At 47.1% G+C, this 19381-nt stretch overlaps 1 protein-coding gene across 1 annotated transcript in view; it reads right to left on the bottom strand.

The window, feature by feature from the left end:
- SUPV3L1 (Suv3 like RNA helicase) overlaps nucleotides 1-19381 on the bottom strand; it is a 67121-nt gene that overhangs the window by 29627 nt on the left and 18113 nt on the right. The window contains exons 4-8 of the mRNA XM_038743771.1: nucleotides 15841-15955; nucleotides 12299-12467; nucleotides 10734-10845; nucleotides 5943-6020; nucleotides 4992-5083 (exon numbers count right to left, since the gene is read on the bottom strand). Coding sequence (XP_038599699.1) covers nucleotides 4992-5083; nucleotides 5943-6020; nucleotides 10734-10845; nucleotides 12299-12467; nucleotides 15841-15955 — 566 coding nt within the window. The remainder of the gene's footprint in view (nucleotides 1-4991; nucleotides 5084-5942; nucleotides 6021-10733; nucleotides 10846-12298; nucleotides 12468-15840; nucleotides 15956-19381) is intronic.

Raw genomic sequence — 19381 nt, 5'->3', positions numbered from 1 at the left:
AATCGAGTCGGACACGGTCCCTGTCTCACGGGGGTGGGGCTCAGTTGAATCCCCATTTTACAGATGAGCTACCTGAGGCACGGAGACTGGAAGTGACTTTCCCCAAGGTCACACAGCGGACGGGCGGCACGGCCAGGAGTATTGTGGCATTTAATTTTATTACTCTATTTATTTATTAATTGTATTTGTACATACTTATTCTATTTATTTTATTTTGTTAATATGTTTTGTTTTGTTCACTGCCTCCCCCTTCTAGACCGTGAGCCCACTGTTGGGGTAGGGACCGTCTCTATATGTTGCCAACTTGGACTTCCCAAGCGCTTAGTACAGTGCTCTGCACACAGTAAGCGCTCAATAAATACAATTGAATGAATGAATTTAAGTGCTTACAGCATACCAGGCACTGAACTAAGCGCTGGAGTGGATACAGGCCCTGATCTGCATGGGGCTCAGTCTTAATCCCCATTTTACAGATGAGGTAACTGAGGAACAGAGACATGAAGTCACTTGAAGTGACTAGAGAAGCAGCGTGGCTCAGTGGAAAGAGCCCGGGCTTTGGAGTCAGAGGTCCGGGGTTCAAATTCTGGCTCCGCCACTCGTCAGCTGTGTGACTTTGGGCAAATCACTTCACTTCTCTGGGCCTCAGTGATCTCATCTGTCAAATGGGGATGAAGACTGTGAGTCCCACGTGGGACAACCTAATCACCTTGTATCCGCCCCAGCACTTAGAACAGTGCTTTGCACATAGTAAGCGCTTAATAAATGCCATCATTATTATTATTATTCTCTGTGCCTCAGTGACCCCATCTGTAAAATGGGGATGAAGACTGTGAGCCCCACGTGGGACAACCTGATCAACTTGTATCCCCCCGGCACTTAGAACAGTGCTCTGGACATAGTAAGCGCTTAATAAATGCCATCATTATTATTATTATTCTCTGTGCCTTAGTGACCTCATCTGTAAAATGGGGATTAAGACTGTGAGCCCCACGTGGCACAACCTGATCACCTTGTAACCTCCCCAGTGCTTAGAACAGTGCTTTGCACATAGTAAGCGCTTAACAAATACCATCATTATTATTATTATTATTGTTGTCCAAAGTCCCCCAGCAGACAAGTGGTGGAGTCAGGATTAGAACTCGGGTCCTTCTAACTCCCAGGCCCTTGCTCTACCCACTGGGCCACGCTGCTTCTTAGCAGAAACCTTGTATCCTTAGTGCCTGGAAAAACAGAAATAATAAGTGCTTGACAACTACCAGAATTATGATGACACACAGTTCTTGGGTCCCAGTGGAATATAGTAGGGTTGTGTCGTCATAATTCTGGTATACTGCTATATTCCACTGGGACACAAGGAATACGTTGAGATAGCGTGCAGGCTCCAGGCTTCCAAAACTGCGGCCCTCGGAAGAGCACAGCTGATATACTGATGTCTATCTCCCTTCAAGGCCCTACTGAGAGCTCACCTCCTCCAGGAGGCCTTCCCAGACTGAGCCCCTTCCTTCCTCTCCCCCTCGTCCCCCTCTCCATCCCCCTCATCTTACCTCCTTCCCTTCCCCACTGCATCTGTATATATGTTTGTACATATTTATTACTCTATTTATTTATTTATTTTACTTGTACCTATCTATTCTATTTATTGTATTTTGTTAGCATGTTTGGTTTTGTTCTCTGTCTCCCCCTTTTAGACTGTGAGCCCACTGTTGGGTAGGGACCGTCTCTAGATGTTGCTGACTTGTACTTCCCATCATCATCATCATCATCAATCGTGTTTATTGAGCGCTTACTGTGTGCAGAGCACTGTACTAAGCACTTGGGAAGTACAAAGCGCTTAGTACAAAGTTCCCAAGCGCTTCGTACAGTGCTCTGCACCCAGTAAGCGCTCAATAAATACAATTGATTGATTGATGTAAACGAGAGGCCGGTATGACAGATGCCCTGCCAAACGTTTGTTGTGGAGACAGCTGGGAGACCCTTTCGGGAAGTTAAGATCTCAAACAGCCATGAAAAGCTACCTACTGTTGGGTAGGGACCGTCTCTCTATGTTGCCAACTTGGACTTCCCAAGCGCTTAGTCCAGTGCTCTGCACACAGTAAGCGCTCAATAAATACGACTGAATGAATGAATGTGGAAACAAGAATCACAACAACTCCTCACTATTGGCTTCAAAGCTCTCCATCCCCTGGCCCCCTCCTCCCTCCCCTCCCTTCTCTCCTTCTCCAGCCCAGCCCGCACCCTCCACTCCTCCGCCACTAATCTCCTCACCAGGCCTCATTCTTGCCTGTCACGCCATCGACCCCCGGCTCACGTCCTTCCTCGGGCCCGGAATGCCCTCCCTCCACACATCCGCCAAGCTCGCTCTTTTCCTCCCTTCAAAGCCCTGAGAGCTCACCTACTCCAGGAGGCCTTCCCAGACTGAGCCCCCCTTTCCTCTACTCCTCCTCCCCTCCCCATCACCCCGACTCCCTCCCTCTGCTCTACCCCCTTCCCCGCCCCACAGCACTTGTGTACAGACGTATTTATAATTCTATTCATTTTACTAATGATGTGCATATACCTATAATTCCATTTATTTATATCGATGTTATCAATGCCTGATGCCCACTTATACTTCCCAAGCACTTAGTACAGTGCTCTGCACACAGTAAGCGCTCAATAAATACGACTGAATTAATGAATGAATGCTGACTCGTTTTGATGTCTGTTTCCCCGCTTCTACACTGTGAGCCCGTTGTCGGGCAGGGATTGTCTCTATGTGTTGCTGAACTGTACTTTCCAAGCGCTTAGTTCAGTGCTCTGCACCCGGTAAGTGCTCAATATATACGATTGAGTGAATGAATGAACGGTTCGCGTCACAAATCCACCATCTAGAAAGACAAAGTGACTCCACAAGGATAAGGAAAAAGACATGCTTATCCACCCAATTGGCCTGACTGGTCCCTGTATGTTGCGTGACTCTCTCCATAAAGCTACATATGTTGCTTCCGGGGGCATTCTGCCAACGATTCTGTATTAGTAACGAATCATTAAGTAGGGTCTTTCAGTGGTTACGGTGTTACGACTCGATGGAGAGCCTGGAAGACGACTGTAAAGCGTTCTCGTTTGACGCAGAAGAGTATCGGAGGCCAGAGTTTTGAGGGAACAGAGATACGGGCTGAGTGATGCTTTGAAAGGGGAGAAAGGGGGTCAGGAGAGGACGCCGACCCAACAGACTAGCCGCGATACGACCAGAGCCTTGTTCCCGATGGAGGGAGAGGAACGAACCCGGGAGATGTTGCGTACGACGGACCGGCAAGATTTGGCAGGAGCCTGAATCCGAGAGGAAAAACACAGTGCGGAGTTGAGGCTGAGGCCGAGGTTACGGGCTTCTAAGGCAGGGAATATTCATTCATTCATTCAATCGTATATATTGAGCACTTACTGTGTGCAGAGCACTGGACTAAGCGCTTGGGAAGTCCAAGTTGGCAACATATAGAGACGGTTCCTACCCAACAGCATTTGTTAAGTGCTTACTATATGCAAAGCACTGTTCTAAGCGCCGGGCGGGGATACAAGGTGATCAGGTTGTCCCACGTGGGGCTCACGGTCTTAACCCCCATTTTACAGAAGAGGTCACTGAGGCTCAGAGAAGTTAAGTGACTTGCCCCAGGTCACACAGAAGACATGTGGCGGATCTGGGATTTGAACTCATAACAAGTAGACAGGTGTGAAGTCATCAGAATAAATAGAAGTACAGCTGGATGCACATCACTGACAAAATAATGATGGCAGTGAGGGCTTAAAAACAGACCCCACATCCTTTCCCTAAGGGAACAGGTTCGGGGCTGGAGGTCACCTGGTTCATTCATTCATTCAATCGCATTTATTGAGCGCGTACTGTGTGCAGAGCACTGGACTAAGCACTTGGGAAGTACAAGTCGGCAACATATAGAGACAGTCCCTACCCAACAGCGGGCTCACAGTCTAGGACAAAGAAATCACGGGGGTGGTGTTCTCGACTGAGATGGAAAAGCGACAAGTGGATTGAGGGGAAATAGAGCAGGGGAAGTGGATCAGAGCTTTAGGGCCAGGCCCACGGTCAGAGAAGAAGCGGGGCGGCCTAGCGGGTAAAACACAGGCCCGGCAGTTCGAAGGACTGTTGGTATGTTTGGTTCTGTTCTCTGTCTCCCCCTTTTAGACTGTGAGCCCACTATCGGGTAGGGACTGTCTCTATGTGATGCCAATTTGTACTTCCCAAGCGCTTAGTACAGTGCTCTGCACATAGTAAGCGCTCAATAAATACGATTGATTGATTGATTGATTGACCTGGGTTCTGATCCCGGCTCCTCCGTTTGTGTCCTGTGTGACCTTGGGCAAGTGACTTCATTTCTCCGAGTCCCATTTACCTCGTCTGCAAAACAGGGGATCAAGGCTATGAGCCCCACGTGGGGCATGGATGATGTCCAACCCGATTAGCTTGTCTCTACCCCAGTGCTTGGCATATTATAAGCACGTACATACTATAAAAAAAAAAGGGAAGGAGAGGCAGAAGAGGAGCCGGTGAATCGGGAGAGTATCGTGGCAGCAGACAGAGGCCTGGCTGTATTTCCAGGAAGAGGGAATGGCCCCGGTATCAAAAATGGGGAGAACTGAGGTGGGTCAGATTTTGAGGGGCAGGAGGCGCGAACGAGGGGTCAGCAGAGGCAAGAGAGTTGAGAGTCAAGTTCGAATGGGAGCTGAGCGTGGAAGGAGTGAAGGATGATGCGCTCGGGGGAAAGCCCTGAGAAGAAACATAATCTAGTACCTCCACTTCTTCCAGGAAGAGGGAATGGCCCCTGGTATCAAAAATGGGGAGAACTGGGGTGGGTCAGATTTTGAGGGTCAGGAGGCACGAACGAGGGGTCAGCAGAGGCAAGAGAGGTGAGAGTCCAGTTCGAATGGGAGCTGAGCGTGGAAGGAGTGAAGGATGATGCGCGCGGGGGAGACCCCTGAGAAGAAACACAATCTAGTACCTCCACTTCTTCCCCTGTAGTGTACATGAGCTCTGTCACCAAGTTAATAGCAGCAGCTTCTCCGCACACGTGAATTTCTTCTGCACAGAGCCCTGGGAGGGAGACAATGCAATAAAGCACAAACTGTTAAGAGTGCCCTGCTAAAAAGTGAACACTCCAGAGTCCTTAAAGGGTTACTTGAAAAGCAACTGTTTATCTAACTTTACTTGGGAATCCCAAACATTATGCCCAAATGATTCCTTCCACGCCGATTCGGTCATCTGATGCACCAGAGAGCTCACCTCCTCCAAGAGGCCTTCCCAGACTGAGCCCCCTTTTTCCTCTCCTCCTCCGCCCTACCTCCTTCCCCTCCCCACAGCACCCGTATAGATGTTTCTACAGATTTATTGCTCTATTTATTTCCCCTGTACATACTGACTATTCTATTTATTTTGTTAATGATGTGCATCTAGCTTTCATTCTGTTTGTTCTGACGACTTGCCACCGGCCCACGTGTTTTGTTTTGTCGTCTGTCTCCCCGTTCTAGCCTGTGAGCCCGTTGTTGGGTAGGGACCATCTCTAGATGTTGCCGACTTGTACTTCCCAAGCGCTTAGTACAGTGCTCTGCACACGGTAAGTGCTCAATAAATACTGCTGAATGAATGAATGAATGAAATCCCTCTGCCTAGCTAAAAGGCACAAAAATGCTTCTGATTCTGGTGCTGAGACGCTCTGATGCAACCCAAGCCAAATAAAAAGGTCAGGCACCCAATTCCTACTCTCACACTTGTTCAATTTTTCCGGAAACAGACTCTAGGAAAGGCACAGTTTCTATTTCGTTGTGGGGAGGGAACGTATCTGCTACTGTACTGTACTCTCCCGAGCTCTCAATAAATACCACTGATGGATTAAGCTTCTCGGAGCAGAGGTCGTTAACTCCCGAGACCGATTTTACCCTTGAAAAATACCAACCTAGAAGCGCCCTGGTCCAAGCCCATCCTCTTGACAGATCTCTAATCATCTGGATTTCATCAATCACGGCCACTTCGTCTGAAAACAAACAAGAATAAGTTGCATTCAGTGAGGAGTACAGGGAGCTCTTCTGCCCACAAGGACGGTCACGCAGGACTTCAATCGTCAAAAGGCAGAGCCTAATCTCTAGAAGGTGATTACGGTAATAATAACTGTGGTATGTGTTAAAGCGCTTATTATGTGCTGAGCACTGTACTGGGCGCTCGGGTAGACAGAACACGGGACTCACAGCAGATGGGAGAATGGGCACTGAATCCTCATTTTACTGTTGAGGGAATTCAGAAGTGAAGTCACTTGCCCAAGGTCAAAGAGCAGACAAGTGGGGGAGCTGGAATTAATAATAATGATCGCATTTAATAATAATGGCATTTATTAAGCGCTTACTATGTGCCAAGCACTGTTCTAAGCATTGGGGAGGTTACAATCCTCTATTTATTTTACTTGTACATATTTACTATTCTATTTATTTTGTTAACGATGTGCTTCTAGCTTTACTTCTATTTATTCTGATGACTTGACACCTGTCCACGTGTTTTGTTTTGTTGTCTGTCTCCCCCTCCTAGACTGTGAGCCCGTTGTTGGGTAAGGACCATCTCCGTATATTGCCAAGTTGCACTTCCCAAGCGCTTAGTACAGTGCTGTGCACACAGTAAGCGCTCAATAAATACAATTTAATGAATGAATGAATCAGGTTGTCCCACAGGGGGCTCACAGTCTTAATCCCCATTTTACAGATGAGGCAACTGAGGCCTAGAGAAGTGAAGTGACTTGCCTAAAGTCACACAGCTGACAATTGGCGGAGCCGGGATTTGAACCCCTGACCTCAGACTCCAAAGCCCGTGCTCTCTCCACTGAGCCAAACTGCTTCTCTATAATAATGGTATTTGTAAAGCACTTCCTATGTGCCAAGCACTGTTCTAACCACTGGAGAAGACACAAGCAAATCATCAATCGTATTTATTGAGCACTTACTGTGTGCAGAGCACTGTACTAAGCGCTTGGGAAGTCCAAGTTGGCAACATATAGAGACGGTCCCTACCCAACAGTGGGCTCACAGTCTAAAAGGGGGAGACGGAGAACAAAACCAACCAAGCAAATCAGGTTGTCCCACGTGGGGCTCACAGTCTTCATCCCCATTTTTCAGATGAGGGAACTGAGGCGCGGAGAAGTGAAGCGGCTTGCCCGAGGTCACCCAGCAGACAAGTGGCAGAGCCGGGATTAGAACCCACATGCTCTGACTCTCAAGCCCGGGCTCTTTCCACGGGACCCCGCTGCTTCCCTCTGAAATCGAGGCATCGCGTTTCAGTTTCCAGTTCGTCTGGGGCTGTTTGCCAGCGACTGAGCGAGGCAAGCTGGTTTTTGGGGGCTCTGTGGTTCCACGGGGAAGGCTGGGGTTGCCCTCCTCACCAAGGGCCAATCTGCAGGGGACCCGGGTCCTCGGCAGACTCTGACGGACGTGGCACACCGGGCGAGGGCTTGGGTCACGCTCTTTCCAAGAACCCCACCCGTCAGGACTTCCACCTCCATCCTCAATGCCCATCTCCCTTCCCATCAATCAATCAATCAATCAATCGTATTTATTGAGCGCTTACTGTGTGCAGAGCACTGGACTAAGCGCTTGGGAAGGACAAGTTGGCGCGTTAATTACTCTGTGCAGGGCACCATTCTAAGTGCTGGGGAGGCTACAAGGTGATCAGGTTGGCCCACGGGGGGCTTCACAGTCTTAATCCCCACTTTGCAGATGAGGTAACTGAGTCACAGAGATGCTAAGTGACTTGCCCAAAGTCACACAACTGATAAGTGGCAGAGCTGGAATTAGAACCCACGTCCTCTGACTCCCAAGCCCGGACTCTTTTCACTAAGCCCCGCTGCTTCCCCGCTGCGATAAAGAGTTAGGGGAAGACTGGGAATAGAGTTCTGCCCAATCCAGAGATAACAATCATTATTAGCATAATTACACCCCCTTACAATTTATACTAAGTTCCCATTGAACGTATGGACTGGGCTGTTTATTCTGAGGGTTCAGATAGTGACTATCTGATAGTGACTTCAAGGCCCTACTGAGAGCTCACCTCCTCCAGGAGGCCTTCCCAGACTGAGCCCCTTCTTTCCTCTCCCCCCCTCCATCCCCCCCATCTTACCTCCTTCCCTTCCCCGCAGCACCTGTATATATGTATATAAGTTTGTACATATATATTACTCTATTTATTTATTTATTTTACTTGTACACATCTATTCTTTTTATTTTGTTAGTATGTTTGGTTTTGTTCTCTGTCTCCCCCTTTTTGACTGTGAGCCCACTGTTGGGTAGGGACTGTCTCTATGTGTTGCCAATTTGTACTTCCCAAGCGCTTAGTACAGTGCTCTGCACACAGTAAGCGCTCAATAAATACGATTGATGATGATGACACTTGGCGGAGCCAGGATTTGAACCCATGACCTCTGACTCCAAAGCCCAGGCTCTTTCCACTGAGCCACACTGCTTCTCTAAGTCCAACCCCCATTGGGACAGGAGCTGTTGCCCCCCGGGGCATGCTACCTCTCGGGTCTTTCCGCCCGCCCGCTCTATTATTTTAATGCCATTTGTTAAGCGCTTACTATTCATTATCATTATTATTATTATTATCCAGCCTTTGTATTTCAAGTGATAGTAATTGAACTTGGGCCTGCTTTGGGGCTCTGTTCTAAAGGAGGCCTCGTCCAATTCCTCATTAATTTTAATGAGCTGGTCTGTTGTGCCCCAGCCCCAATCCAGGGCATTCTCATTTGGCCGGGAAGCTGCGGGCCGGGAATTGGTCTGTTATGTCATTGTGTCGTACTCTGCCAGGCGTTTAGTACAGCGGTGAGCGTTCAATAAATAGGATTGATTAATGCTTGTGATTAAGCATTGGGGACCTTCATTTCCGCGGGATTTGGGATTTGTTTCTGAGGCTGTTCTTCCTCCTTTATCCCTTTCCTTCCTCTTCTCAGACGACTTTTCTTAATGTCACTTCCGAACCCCCACCCTCCAAAAAAAAACCCACCCCAAGCCTGTTCACACAGAGGATGCTGTCCATCTTCTGAACAAATTTAAGTGAACAAGAGTCGGGTAGTTCAGATTTGCCCAAACCCGAGTTAATCTGGCACCTTTTGAGTGACTTTAACTGCAGATCATTCAATCAGTGGCATTTATGGAGCGCTTATTCTGTGCAGAGAGCAGTGATTAAGTCAAAGAAAGTTTGGGCTCTGCCTTGTCTGTTTTCAGAGGGAGGGTCATCATGCCTGGGTAGGGGCCGTCTCTATGTTGCCGACTTGTACTTCCCAAGCGCTTAGTACAGTGCTCTGCGCACAGTAAGCGCTCAATAAATACGATTGAATGAATGAATGTGCCAGGCACCGTTCTAAGCGCTGGATGGAAAGTAAATCAGGTAAATCAGTAAATCTTCTAGACTGTGAGCCCACTGTTGGGTAGGGACCGTCTCTATATGTTGCCAACTTGTACTTCCCAAGCGCTTTAAGCACAGTAAGTGCTCAATAAATACAATTCATTGATTGATTGACTGATTGATTGGACACAGTCCCTGTTCCACATAGGGCTCATAGTCTCAATCCCCATTTTATAGATGAGGCAACTGAGACACAGAGAAGTGACTTGCCCAAGGTCATACAGCAGACAAGTGGCGGAGCGGGGATTAGAACCCAGGTCCTCCTGACGCCCAGGCCCGTAGTCTATCCACTGCACCAGGCTGCTTCTGGAACATAAAACTTATACTAGTCATCATCATCATCAATCGTATTTATTGAGCGCTTACTATGTGCAGAGCACTGTACTAAGCGCTTGGGAAGTACAAACTGGCAACATATAGAGACAGTCCCTACCCAACAGTGGGCTCACAGTCTAAAAGGGGAAGACAGAGAACAAAACCAAACATACTAACAAAATAAAATAAATAGAATAGATATGTACAAGTAAAATAAATAAATAGTCACTTCCTTCAAGCCCAGGCAGTGACATCCCCCCCGAAAATATTCTAGTTTTTGACAGCAATGGTGATTTCCAAGATTTATTCAATTTATTCGTATTTATTGAGCGCTTACTGTGTGCAGAGCACTGGACTAAGCACTTGGAAAGTACAAGTTGGCAACATATAGAGATAGTCCCTACCCACCAGTGGGCTCACAGTCTGGAAGATTGAGATTGAAAGCCTAGAGCCAGCTCTGAAAGCAAACTGAAGTCACTTCACTTCTCTATGCCTCAGTTACCTCATCTGTAAAATGGGGATTAAGACCGTGAGCCTTATAATAATAATAATGATGATGGCATTTATTAAGCGCTTACTATGTGCCAAGCACCGTTCTAAGCACTGGGGGGGATACAAGGTGATCAGGTCGTCCCACGGGGGGCTCACAGTCAATCCATTTTACAGATGAGGTAACTGAGGCACAGAGAACTTAAGTGACTTGCCCAAGGTCACACAGCTGACAATTGGCGGAGCCGGGATTTGAACCCATGACCACCGACTCCAAAGCCCGGGCTCTTTCCACTGAGCCACGCTGCTTCTCTATGTAGGGCAGGGACTACGTCCAACCCTATTTGCTTGTAACCACCCCAGCACTTAGTACGGTGCGTTGTGCATAGGAAGCATTTAATAACACTGTCGATACCATTATTGTTGCTGTTATTATTATCATTATTATTAAAGAAAGCAAAAGCTACCGAAACCGGGCAGAATCGAGACCATTTTGACTCACACGGCGTGGTGACACTGCACATCTCCACGGTGCAAGCGACGTGGGTGGCTTGCCTTCCTTCTGGATCTACAGCCACGCGTTCTTCCCCCGTTACTAAATCGCAAGGAACGCCCTGTTGTCCCAGAAACAGACAGAGGGTCAATTGATTCCTCAAAAACCGCAAGGAAAAGGCATTTTACAGTAACCCGGAACGTGGAAGAAACAAGGCAAGTTCGGTTAAGAGATAAGGACGTTAACCTCGGGATTCCATTCAATGTAGTCACAGCAAACAAATCCCAAAAGCAGAAGTGTTCCCAAATATTAATTCATTCATTCAATCGCATTGATTGAGCGCTACTGTGTGCAGAGCACTGTACTAAGCGCTTGGGAAGTCCAAATCCCAAAAGCAAAAGTGTTCCCAAATATTCATTCATTCATTCAATCGTACTGATTGAGCGCTTACTGTGTGCAGAGCCCGGGACTAAGCGCTTGGGAAGTCCAAATCCCAAAAGCAAAAGTGTTCCCAAATATTCATTCATTCATTCAATCGTATTGATTGAGCGCTTACTGTGTGCAGAGCCCGGGACTAAGCGCTTGGGAAGTACAAATCCCAAAAGCAAAAGTGTTCCCACATATTCATTCATTCAATCGTATTGATTGAGCGCTTACTGTGTGCAGAGCCCGGGACTAAGCGCTTGGGAAGTACAAATCCCAAAAGCAAAAGTGTTCCCAAATATCCATTCAATCGTATTGATTGAGCGCTTACTGTGTGCAGAGCCCTGGACTAAGCACTTGGGAAGTACAAATCCCAAAAGCAAAAGCGTTCCCACATATTCATTCATTCAATCAATCGTATTGATTGAGCGCTTACTGTGTGCAGAGCCCTGGACTAAGCGCTTGGGAAGTACAAATCCCAAAAGCAAAAGTGTTCCCAAATATCCATTCAATCGTACTGATTGAGCGCTTACTGAGTGCAGAGCACCGGACTAAGCGCTTGGGAAGTCCAAGTTGGCAACATATAGAGACGGTCCCTACCCAACAGCGGGCCCACAGTCTAGATTAATATTCACAGTCTAAATAGGCTCATTTGGTCCAGTTTAAAAAATAATATGTAAAGAATAGGCAAATTAAAGGTAAATGGGGCTAAATCCTTCTCGGGGGGGGCTACCTGAATGTAGATACCATTCAGAACCCCAATAAAATAATGTTAACAACCATCAACAATGGGAAAAACCGCACAACGGTCGAGTCCTGCGTAGACCTGAGCAGATTTTGGAAGATGAAGACCAACACCCTGGTGCGGGCCAGCCACCCATCCGTCTCCGCCAACAATTCCCTCGGTCTAATACAGCCGCGATTCGGTCGTTCGCTTTTCACTCGTGACTAATTGGCAGCGAATTAGTGAAACCGTGCTTTAGGCCACCCTTCCTTTTCTTCTACTTCGCTTACACGGGAAGCCTCAGTGGCTAGCTGGTGTTAGAGCTACGTGGCCTACCTAAAAAAAACCAACCCGCTTAATACCGACAAGGCCCAGCCCGCCGCCGGGCTACCGGCAGAAATAAATCGGTAGCCAGAAACATACTGACAGCGTTATTGCTCTTCTCGAAGATTTCATGGGCCAGCAGTTTTAAGGGACCGCAGTACACTCCCGATTTCGCGGTTAAGTATCTCTGGATGGCGTGGTACGTTTTCCCACTGTTGGTCGGACCGGAGTGAAAGATGATCTTCCGTTGAATAGCTCTGGCTTCCGGGTACCTAAAAAGGGAGAATAAAATAGCTCCGTCGCTCTTCTGCAACTGAGTCTAGCGGTCTGGTTATCATTCATTCAGTCGTATTTATTGAGCGCTTACTGTGTGCAGAGCACTGGACTAAGCGCTTGGGAAGTCCAAGTTGGCAACATAGAGAGACGGTGCCTACCCAACAGCGGGCTCACAGTCTAGAAGATTGAGATGGAAGGCCTAGAGCCTGCTCTGAAAGCAAACTCAAGTCACTTCACTTCTCTATGCCTCAGTTACCTCATCTGTAAAATGGGGATTAAGACCGTGAGCCTTATGATAATAATAATAATAATAATAATGGCATTTATTAAGTGTTTACTATGTGCAAAGCACCGTTCTAAGCACTGGGGGGATACAAGGTGATCAGGTTGTCCCACGGGGGGCTCACAGTCAATCCCCCATTTTACAGATGAGGTAACTGAGGCACAGAGAACTTAAGTGACTTGCCCACGGCCACACAGCCGACAATTGGCGGAGCCGGGATTTGAACCCATGACCACTGACTCCAAAGCCCGGGCTCTTTCCACTGAGCCATGCTGCTTCTCTATGTAGGACAGGGACTATGTCCAACCCTATTTGCTTGTAACCACCCCAGCGCTTAGTACAATGCGTTGTGCATAGTAAGCACTTAATAACACTGTCGATACCATTATTGTTGCTGTTATTATTATCACTATTATTAAAGAAAGCAAAAGCTACCGAAACCTGGCAGAATCGACTTGAATAAATTATCACCTGGGAAAGCCCGCACACCCACTTTTTCGCTGCTTTAGGAACACCACCAGAAAGAGAAACGTCTTAACCAAAATGAGGTTGCTTCCTATTGAGAACGCCCAATTCTTTTCCAGTATCTGTTAAGCGCTTACTACATGCCAGGCACCGTACTAAGCGCTGGGGTAAATACGAGCTCATCAGGTTGGACACGGTCTGTGTCCCAGTGAGGCTCACAGTCTTAATCAATCAATCAATCGTATTAATTGAGCACTTACTGTGTGCAGAGCACTGTACTAAGCGCTTGGGAAGTACAAGTTGGCAACATATAGAGACGGTCCCTACCCAACAGAGATGAGAGAACTGAGGCACTGAGAAGTTACATGGCTTGCCCAAGATCACACAGCTGATGAGTGGCAGAGTCGGAATTAGAACCCGGTTCCTTCTGACCTCCAAGTCGGAGCGTCATCCACTACGCCACGCTGTTTCTTATTCTTCCACTCCCTTCTGCGTCACCCTGACTTGCTCCCTTTATTCGTCCCCCAGCCCAGCATCACAACGCTTATGTACACATCTGTAATTTCACGTATGTATATTAATGTCTGTCTCCCCCTTGAGCCCCTTCCTTCCTCTCCCCCTCGTCCCCCTCTCCATCCCCCCCATCTTACCTCCTTCCCTTCCCCACAGCACCTGTATAGATGTATATGTGGTTGTACATATTCATTACTCTATTTATTTATTTATTTTACTTGTACATTTCTATCCTATTTATTTTATTTTGTTGGTATGTTTAGTTTTGTTCTCTGTCTCCCCCTTTTAGACTGTGAGCCCACTGTTGGGTAGGGACTGTCTCTATGTGTTGCCAATTTGTACTTCCCAAGCACTTAGTACAGTGCTCTGCACATAGTAAGCGCTCAATAAATATGATTGATTGATTGATTGATTGTCTCCCCATCAAGACTGCAAGCTCATTGTGCCCGGCTCATTAGGCCCTGCTGAGAGCTCACCTCCTCCAGGAGGCCTTCCCACACTGAGCCCCTTCCTTCCTCTCCCCCTCGTCCCCCTCTCCATCCCCCCATCTTACCTCCTTCCCTTCCCCACAGCACCTGTATATACGTATATATGTTCGTACATATTTATTACTCTATTTATTTATTTTACTTGTACATATCTATTTATTTTATTTTGTCAGTATGTTTAGTTTTGTTCTCTGTCTCCCCCTTTTAGACTGTGAGCCCACTGTTGGGTAGGGACTGTCTCTATGTGTTGCCAATTTGTACTTCCCAAGCGCTTAGTACAGTGCTCTGCACATAGTAAGCGCTCAATAAATGATTGATTGATTGATTGATTGTCTCCCCATCAAGACTGCAAGCTCATTGTGCCCTGCTCATTAGGCCCTGCTGAGAGCTCACCTCCTCCAGGAGGTCTTCCCAGACTGAGCCCCTTCCTTCCTCTCCCCCTCGTCCCCCTCTCCATCCCCCTATCTTACCTCCTTCCCTTCCCCACAGCACCTGTATATACGTATATATGTTTGTACATATTTATTACTCTATTTATTTATTTTACTTGTACATATCTATTTATTTTATTTTGTTAGTATGTTTGGTTTTGTTCTCTGTCTCCCCCTTTTAGACTGTGAGCCCACTGTTGGGTAGGGACCGTCTCTATATGTTGCCAATTTGTACTTCCCGAGCGCTTAGTACAGTGCTCTGCACATAGTAAGCGCTCAATAAATACGATTGATGATGATGATGACTGTGGGCAGGGAATTTGTCTGGTATATTGGATTCTCATACGTGCTTAGTACGGTGCTCGGCACAGAATAAGTGCTCAATAAATACAACTGAATGACTGACTGATTATAACCAGCTCCGGGGATAGTGTGTATTAAATTCGCTTGGGGCAGGGACTGTGCCTGTTTATTGTTACATTGTACTCTCCCAAGCGCCCAGTGCAGTGCTTTGTACAGCATAAGCGCTCAATACGATAAATAAATAAATACGATTTATAAATACGATCGAATGAACTGAATCAGTCAGTATTTCCATTAAGACGAATTCTTTATTCTTCTGTTGGGCTGGGAAACAAAATCACTACTGCACTTACAGCAGGAGTGGGACACAAAGATTACACACATGACTCACCCAAGGACTCATGACGTCTTAAATTAAGACGCCAAATGAGAACCTCTGAGCCCACTGCTTCATTCTCTGGACCCCAATCACCCTTAAACGCCGGCCAGATTTGCTCTCCAGGAAATGTTACGCCCAGCCAGACGACTGTTCTCTTTCATCATCAATCGTATTTATTGAGCGCTTACTATGTGCAGAGCACTGTACTAAGCGCTTGGGAAGTACAAATTGGCAACATAGAGAGACGGTCCCTACCCAACAGTGGGCTCACAGTCTAGAAGGGGGAGACTGACAACAAAACAGAACATGCAGACAGGTGTGATATGGGCACAATAGAAAAGCCAAAAGGATGGTGCTGGGGGATGCAGTGCTCTGCACACAAGTAAGCGCTTAATAAATACAATTGATTGATCGATTGATGCCTGAGTCGCAGGCAAAACAAAGTCGGAGCCGTTCATCGGGCGACGCTGAAACACGTAACCCGCATCACCACGTGAAGAAACTTACCAGTTGGGGGGCAATCGTAAATCGCTGATTTTGCGGAGGTCGTCCATACAGTCCAACATGGGAAATATCTGCTTGGCGTGCCTCATGAAAAAGGGGAAGAGATCATCCACGTGACCTGGAAATGCAAGACCGGAGCTAGCCCAAGCTTCCCTTGTGCCTTCATCATCATCATCAATCAATCGTATTTATTGAGCGCTTACTATGTGCAGAGCACTATACTAAGCGCTTGGGAAGTACAAATTGGCAACATATAGAGACAGTCCCTACCCAACTCACAGTCTAAAAGGGGGAGACAGAGAACAAAACCAAACATACTAACAAAATAAAATAGAATAGATATGTACAAGTAAAATAGAGTAATAAATATGTACAAACATATATACATATATACAGGTGCTGTGGGGAAGGGAAGGAGGTAAGATGGGGGGATGGAGAGGGGGACGAGGGGGAGAGGAAGGAAGGGGCTCAGTCTGGGAAGGCCTCCTGGAGGAGGTGAGCTCTCAGCAGGGCCTTGAAGGGAGGAAGAGAGCGAGCTTGGCGGATGGGCAGAGGGATTGGGGGCATTCCAGGCCCGGGGGAGGACGTGGGCCGGGGGTCGAAGGCGGGACAGGAGAGAACGAGGCCCGGTGAGGAGATTAGCGGCGGAGGAGCGGAGGGTGCGGGCTGGGCTGGAGAAGGAGAGAAGGGAGGGGAGGGAGGAGGGGGCCAGGGGATGGACAGCCTGGAAGCCCAGGGGGAGGAGTTTCTGCCTGATGCGCAGATTGATTGGTAGCCACTGGAGAGTTTTGAGGAGGGGAGTAATAGGCCCAGAGCGTTTCTGGACAGAGACAATCCGGGCGGCAGCATGAAGTATGGATTGAAGTGGAGAGAGACACGAGGATGGGAGATCAGAGAGAAGGCTGATGCAGTAGTCCAGACGGGATAGGATGAGAGCGCTTCAGACAAACTCTTCTTCCTGAAGCAGCTGACAGAGGCTGAGGCGCCTAGCCCGTAGCCAGAGGACCCGGCTCCCAGCAAGCGCCCAATAAATACCACCGACTGACTGATACAGAGGCCAGAGTCGGTGGGAGTCTGACTCCCCCAGTGAGGACAAAACAGGTTCGTGGCACCCCAGCTCCGGTTACTGACCTGAATAAATTCTTTTTAGTTTTTTCTCTACTACAGGTTCGTCGCACCCCAGCTCCGCTTACCGACCTGAATAAATTATTTTTAGCTTTTTCTCTACTACAGGTTTGCCGCACCACAGCTCCGGTTACCGACCTGAATAAATTCTTTTTAGTTTTTTCTCTACTACAGGTCCGTCGCACCACAGCTCCGCTTACCGACCTGAATAAATTCTTTTTAGTTTTTTCTCTACTACATGATCGTCGCACCTCAGCTCCGCTTACCAACCTGAATAAATTCTTTTTAGTTTTTTCTCTACTACAGGTTCGTCGCACCCCAGCTCCGCTTACCGACCTGAATAAATTCTTTTTAGTTTTTTCTCTACCACAGGTTCGTCGCACCACAGCTCCGCTTACCGACCTGAATAAATTCTTTTTAGCTTTTTCTCTACTACAGGTTCGTCGCACCACAGCTCCGGTTACCGACCTGAATAAATTCTTTTTAGTTTTTTCTCTACTACATTGGAGAAGGCAGATCATCTGCAGCTCCTGCTCCACTGATGTTGGAGTTGGCGACACCTGCACACCTACAGATTTTTTTTTTTTAGTGGGACCTGTTATACGATTACCTGAAACCTGCTTACCGTGTGCAGGGCACTGTACTGAGCGCTTTGCCAAGCCCCAGCGGCAAAACAGTTAGGGCTTCGAAATAGATTCTCCATAGCCGGGCTGGGCAACCTCACATTTAGCTGACACTGAGGTAGAAAATGATTTTTTTTTTAATGGAATCGGTTAAACACTTAGTACGTGTCAAATGCCATTCTATACCTGTATATATGTTTGTACATATTTATTACTCTATTTATTTATTTTACTTGTACCTATCTATTCTATTTATTTTATTTTGTTAGTATGTTTGGTTTTGTTCTCTGTCTCCCCCTTTTAGACTGTGAGCCCACTGTTGGGTAGGGACTGTCTCTATGTGTTGCCAACTTGTACTTCCCAAGCGCTTAGTACAGTGCTCTGCACACAGTAAGCGCTCAATAAATACGATTGATGATGATGATGATGATGATTTAGCTGACAGTGAGGTAAAAAATGATTTTTTTTTTTAATGGAATCGGTTAAACACTTAGTACGTGTCAAATGCCATTCTATACCTGTATACATGTACATATGTTTGTACATATTTATTACTCCATTTATTTATTTTACTTGTACATATCTATTCTATTTATTTTATTTTGTTAGTATGTTTGGTTTCGTTCTCCGCCTCCCCCTTCTAGACTGTGAGCCCAGTGTTGGGTAGGGACTGTCTCTATATGTTGCCAACTTGTACTTCCCAAGCGCTTAGTACAGTGCTCTGCACACAGTAAGCGCTCAATAAATACGATTGATTGACTGTCTCTATGTTGCCAAGTTGTACTTCCCAAGCGCTTAGTACAGTGCTCTGCACACAGTAAGCGCTCAATAAATACGATTGATTGGTTGATTCTAAGCATGGGGTATGTACAGATTAATTAGGTCGGACACAGTCCCCGTCCCGCAAGGGGCTCAGTGTCTAAGTAGGAGGAAGAATAAATATTTAATGCCCATTTACCGCTCAGTTGAGGAAATGAGGCACAGAGAAGTCGAGTGACTTGCGAAAGGTCAAACAGCAACAGCATGGCTCGGTGGAAAGGGCACGAGCTTTGGAGTACACATTTACTATTCTACTTATTTTGTTAATAATGTGCATCTAGCTTTATTTTTATTTCTCCTGATGACTTGACACCTGTCCACGTGTTTGGTTTTGTTGTCTGTCTCCCCCTTCTAGACTGTGAGCCCGTTGATGGGTAGGGACCGTCTCTGTATGTTGCCAACTTGTAATAGTAATAATAATGATGGCATTTGTTAAGCGCTTACTATGTGCAAAGCACTGTTCTAAGCGCCGGGGAGGATACAAGGTGATCAGGTTGTCCCACGGGGGGCTCACAGTCTTCATCCCCATTATCCAGATGAGGTAACAGGCACAGAGAATAATAAAAATAATATTGGCATTTATTAAGCGCTTACTATGTGCAAAGCACTGTTCTAAGCGCCGGGGGGATACAAGGTGATGAGGTTGTTCCACGTGGGGCTCACAGTCTTCATCCCCATTTTACAGATGAGGCCCAGAGAAGTGAAGTGACTTGCCCAAAGTCACACAGCTGACAATTGGCAGAGCCTGGATTTGAACCCATGACCTCTGACTCCAAAGCCCGGGCTCTTTTCCACTGAGCCACTCTGCTTGCACTTCCCAAGCGCTTAGTACAGTGCCCTGCACTTAGTAAGCGCTCAAAAATATGATTGAACAAACGAATGAATGGAATCAGAGGTCATGGGTTCAAATGTCGGCTCCGCCACTTGTCAGCTGTGTGACTTTGGGCAAGTCACTTCACTTTTAAGTGCCTCAGTTC

The sequence above is a fragment of the Tachyglossus aculeatus genome, chromosome 3 (genome assembly GCF_015852505.1).
Source record: "Tachyglossus aculeatus isolate mTacAcu1 chromosome 3, mTacAcu1.pri, whole genome shotgun sequence".
Lineage (NCBI taxonomy): Eukaryota > Metazoa > Chordata > Mammalia > Monotremata > Tachyglossidae > Tachyglossus > Tachyglossus aculeatus.
This window is presented reverse-complemented; position numbering and strand designations above follow the sequence as displayed.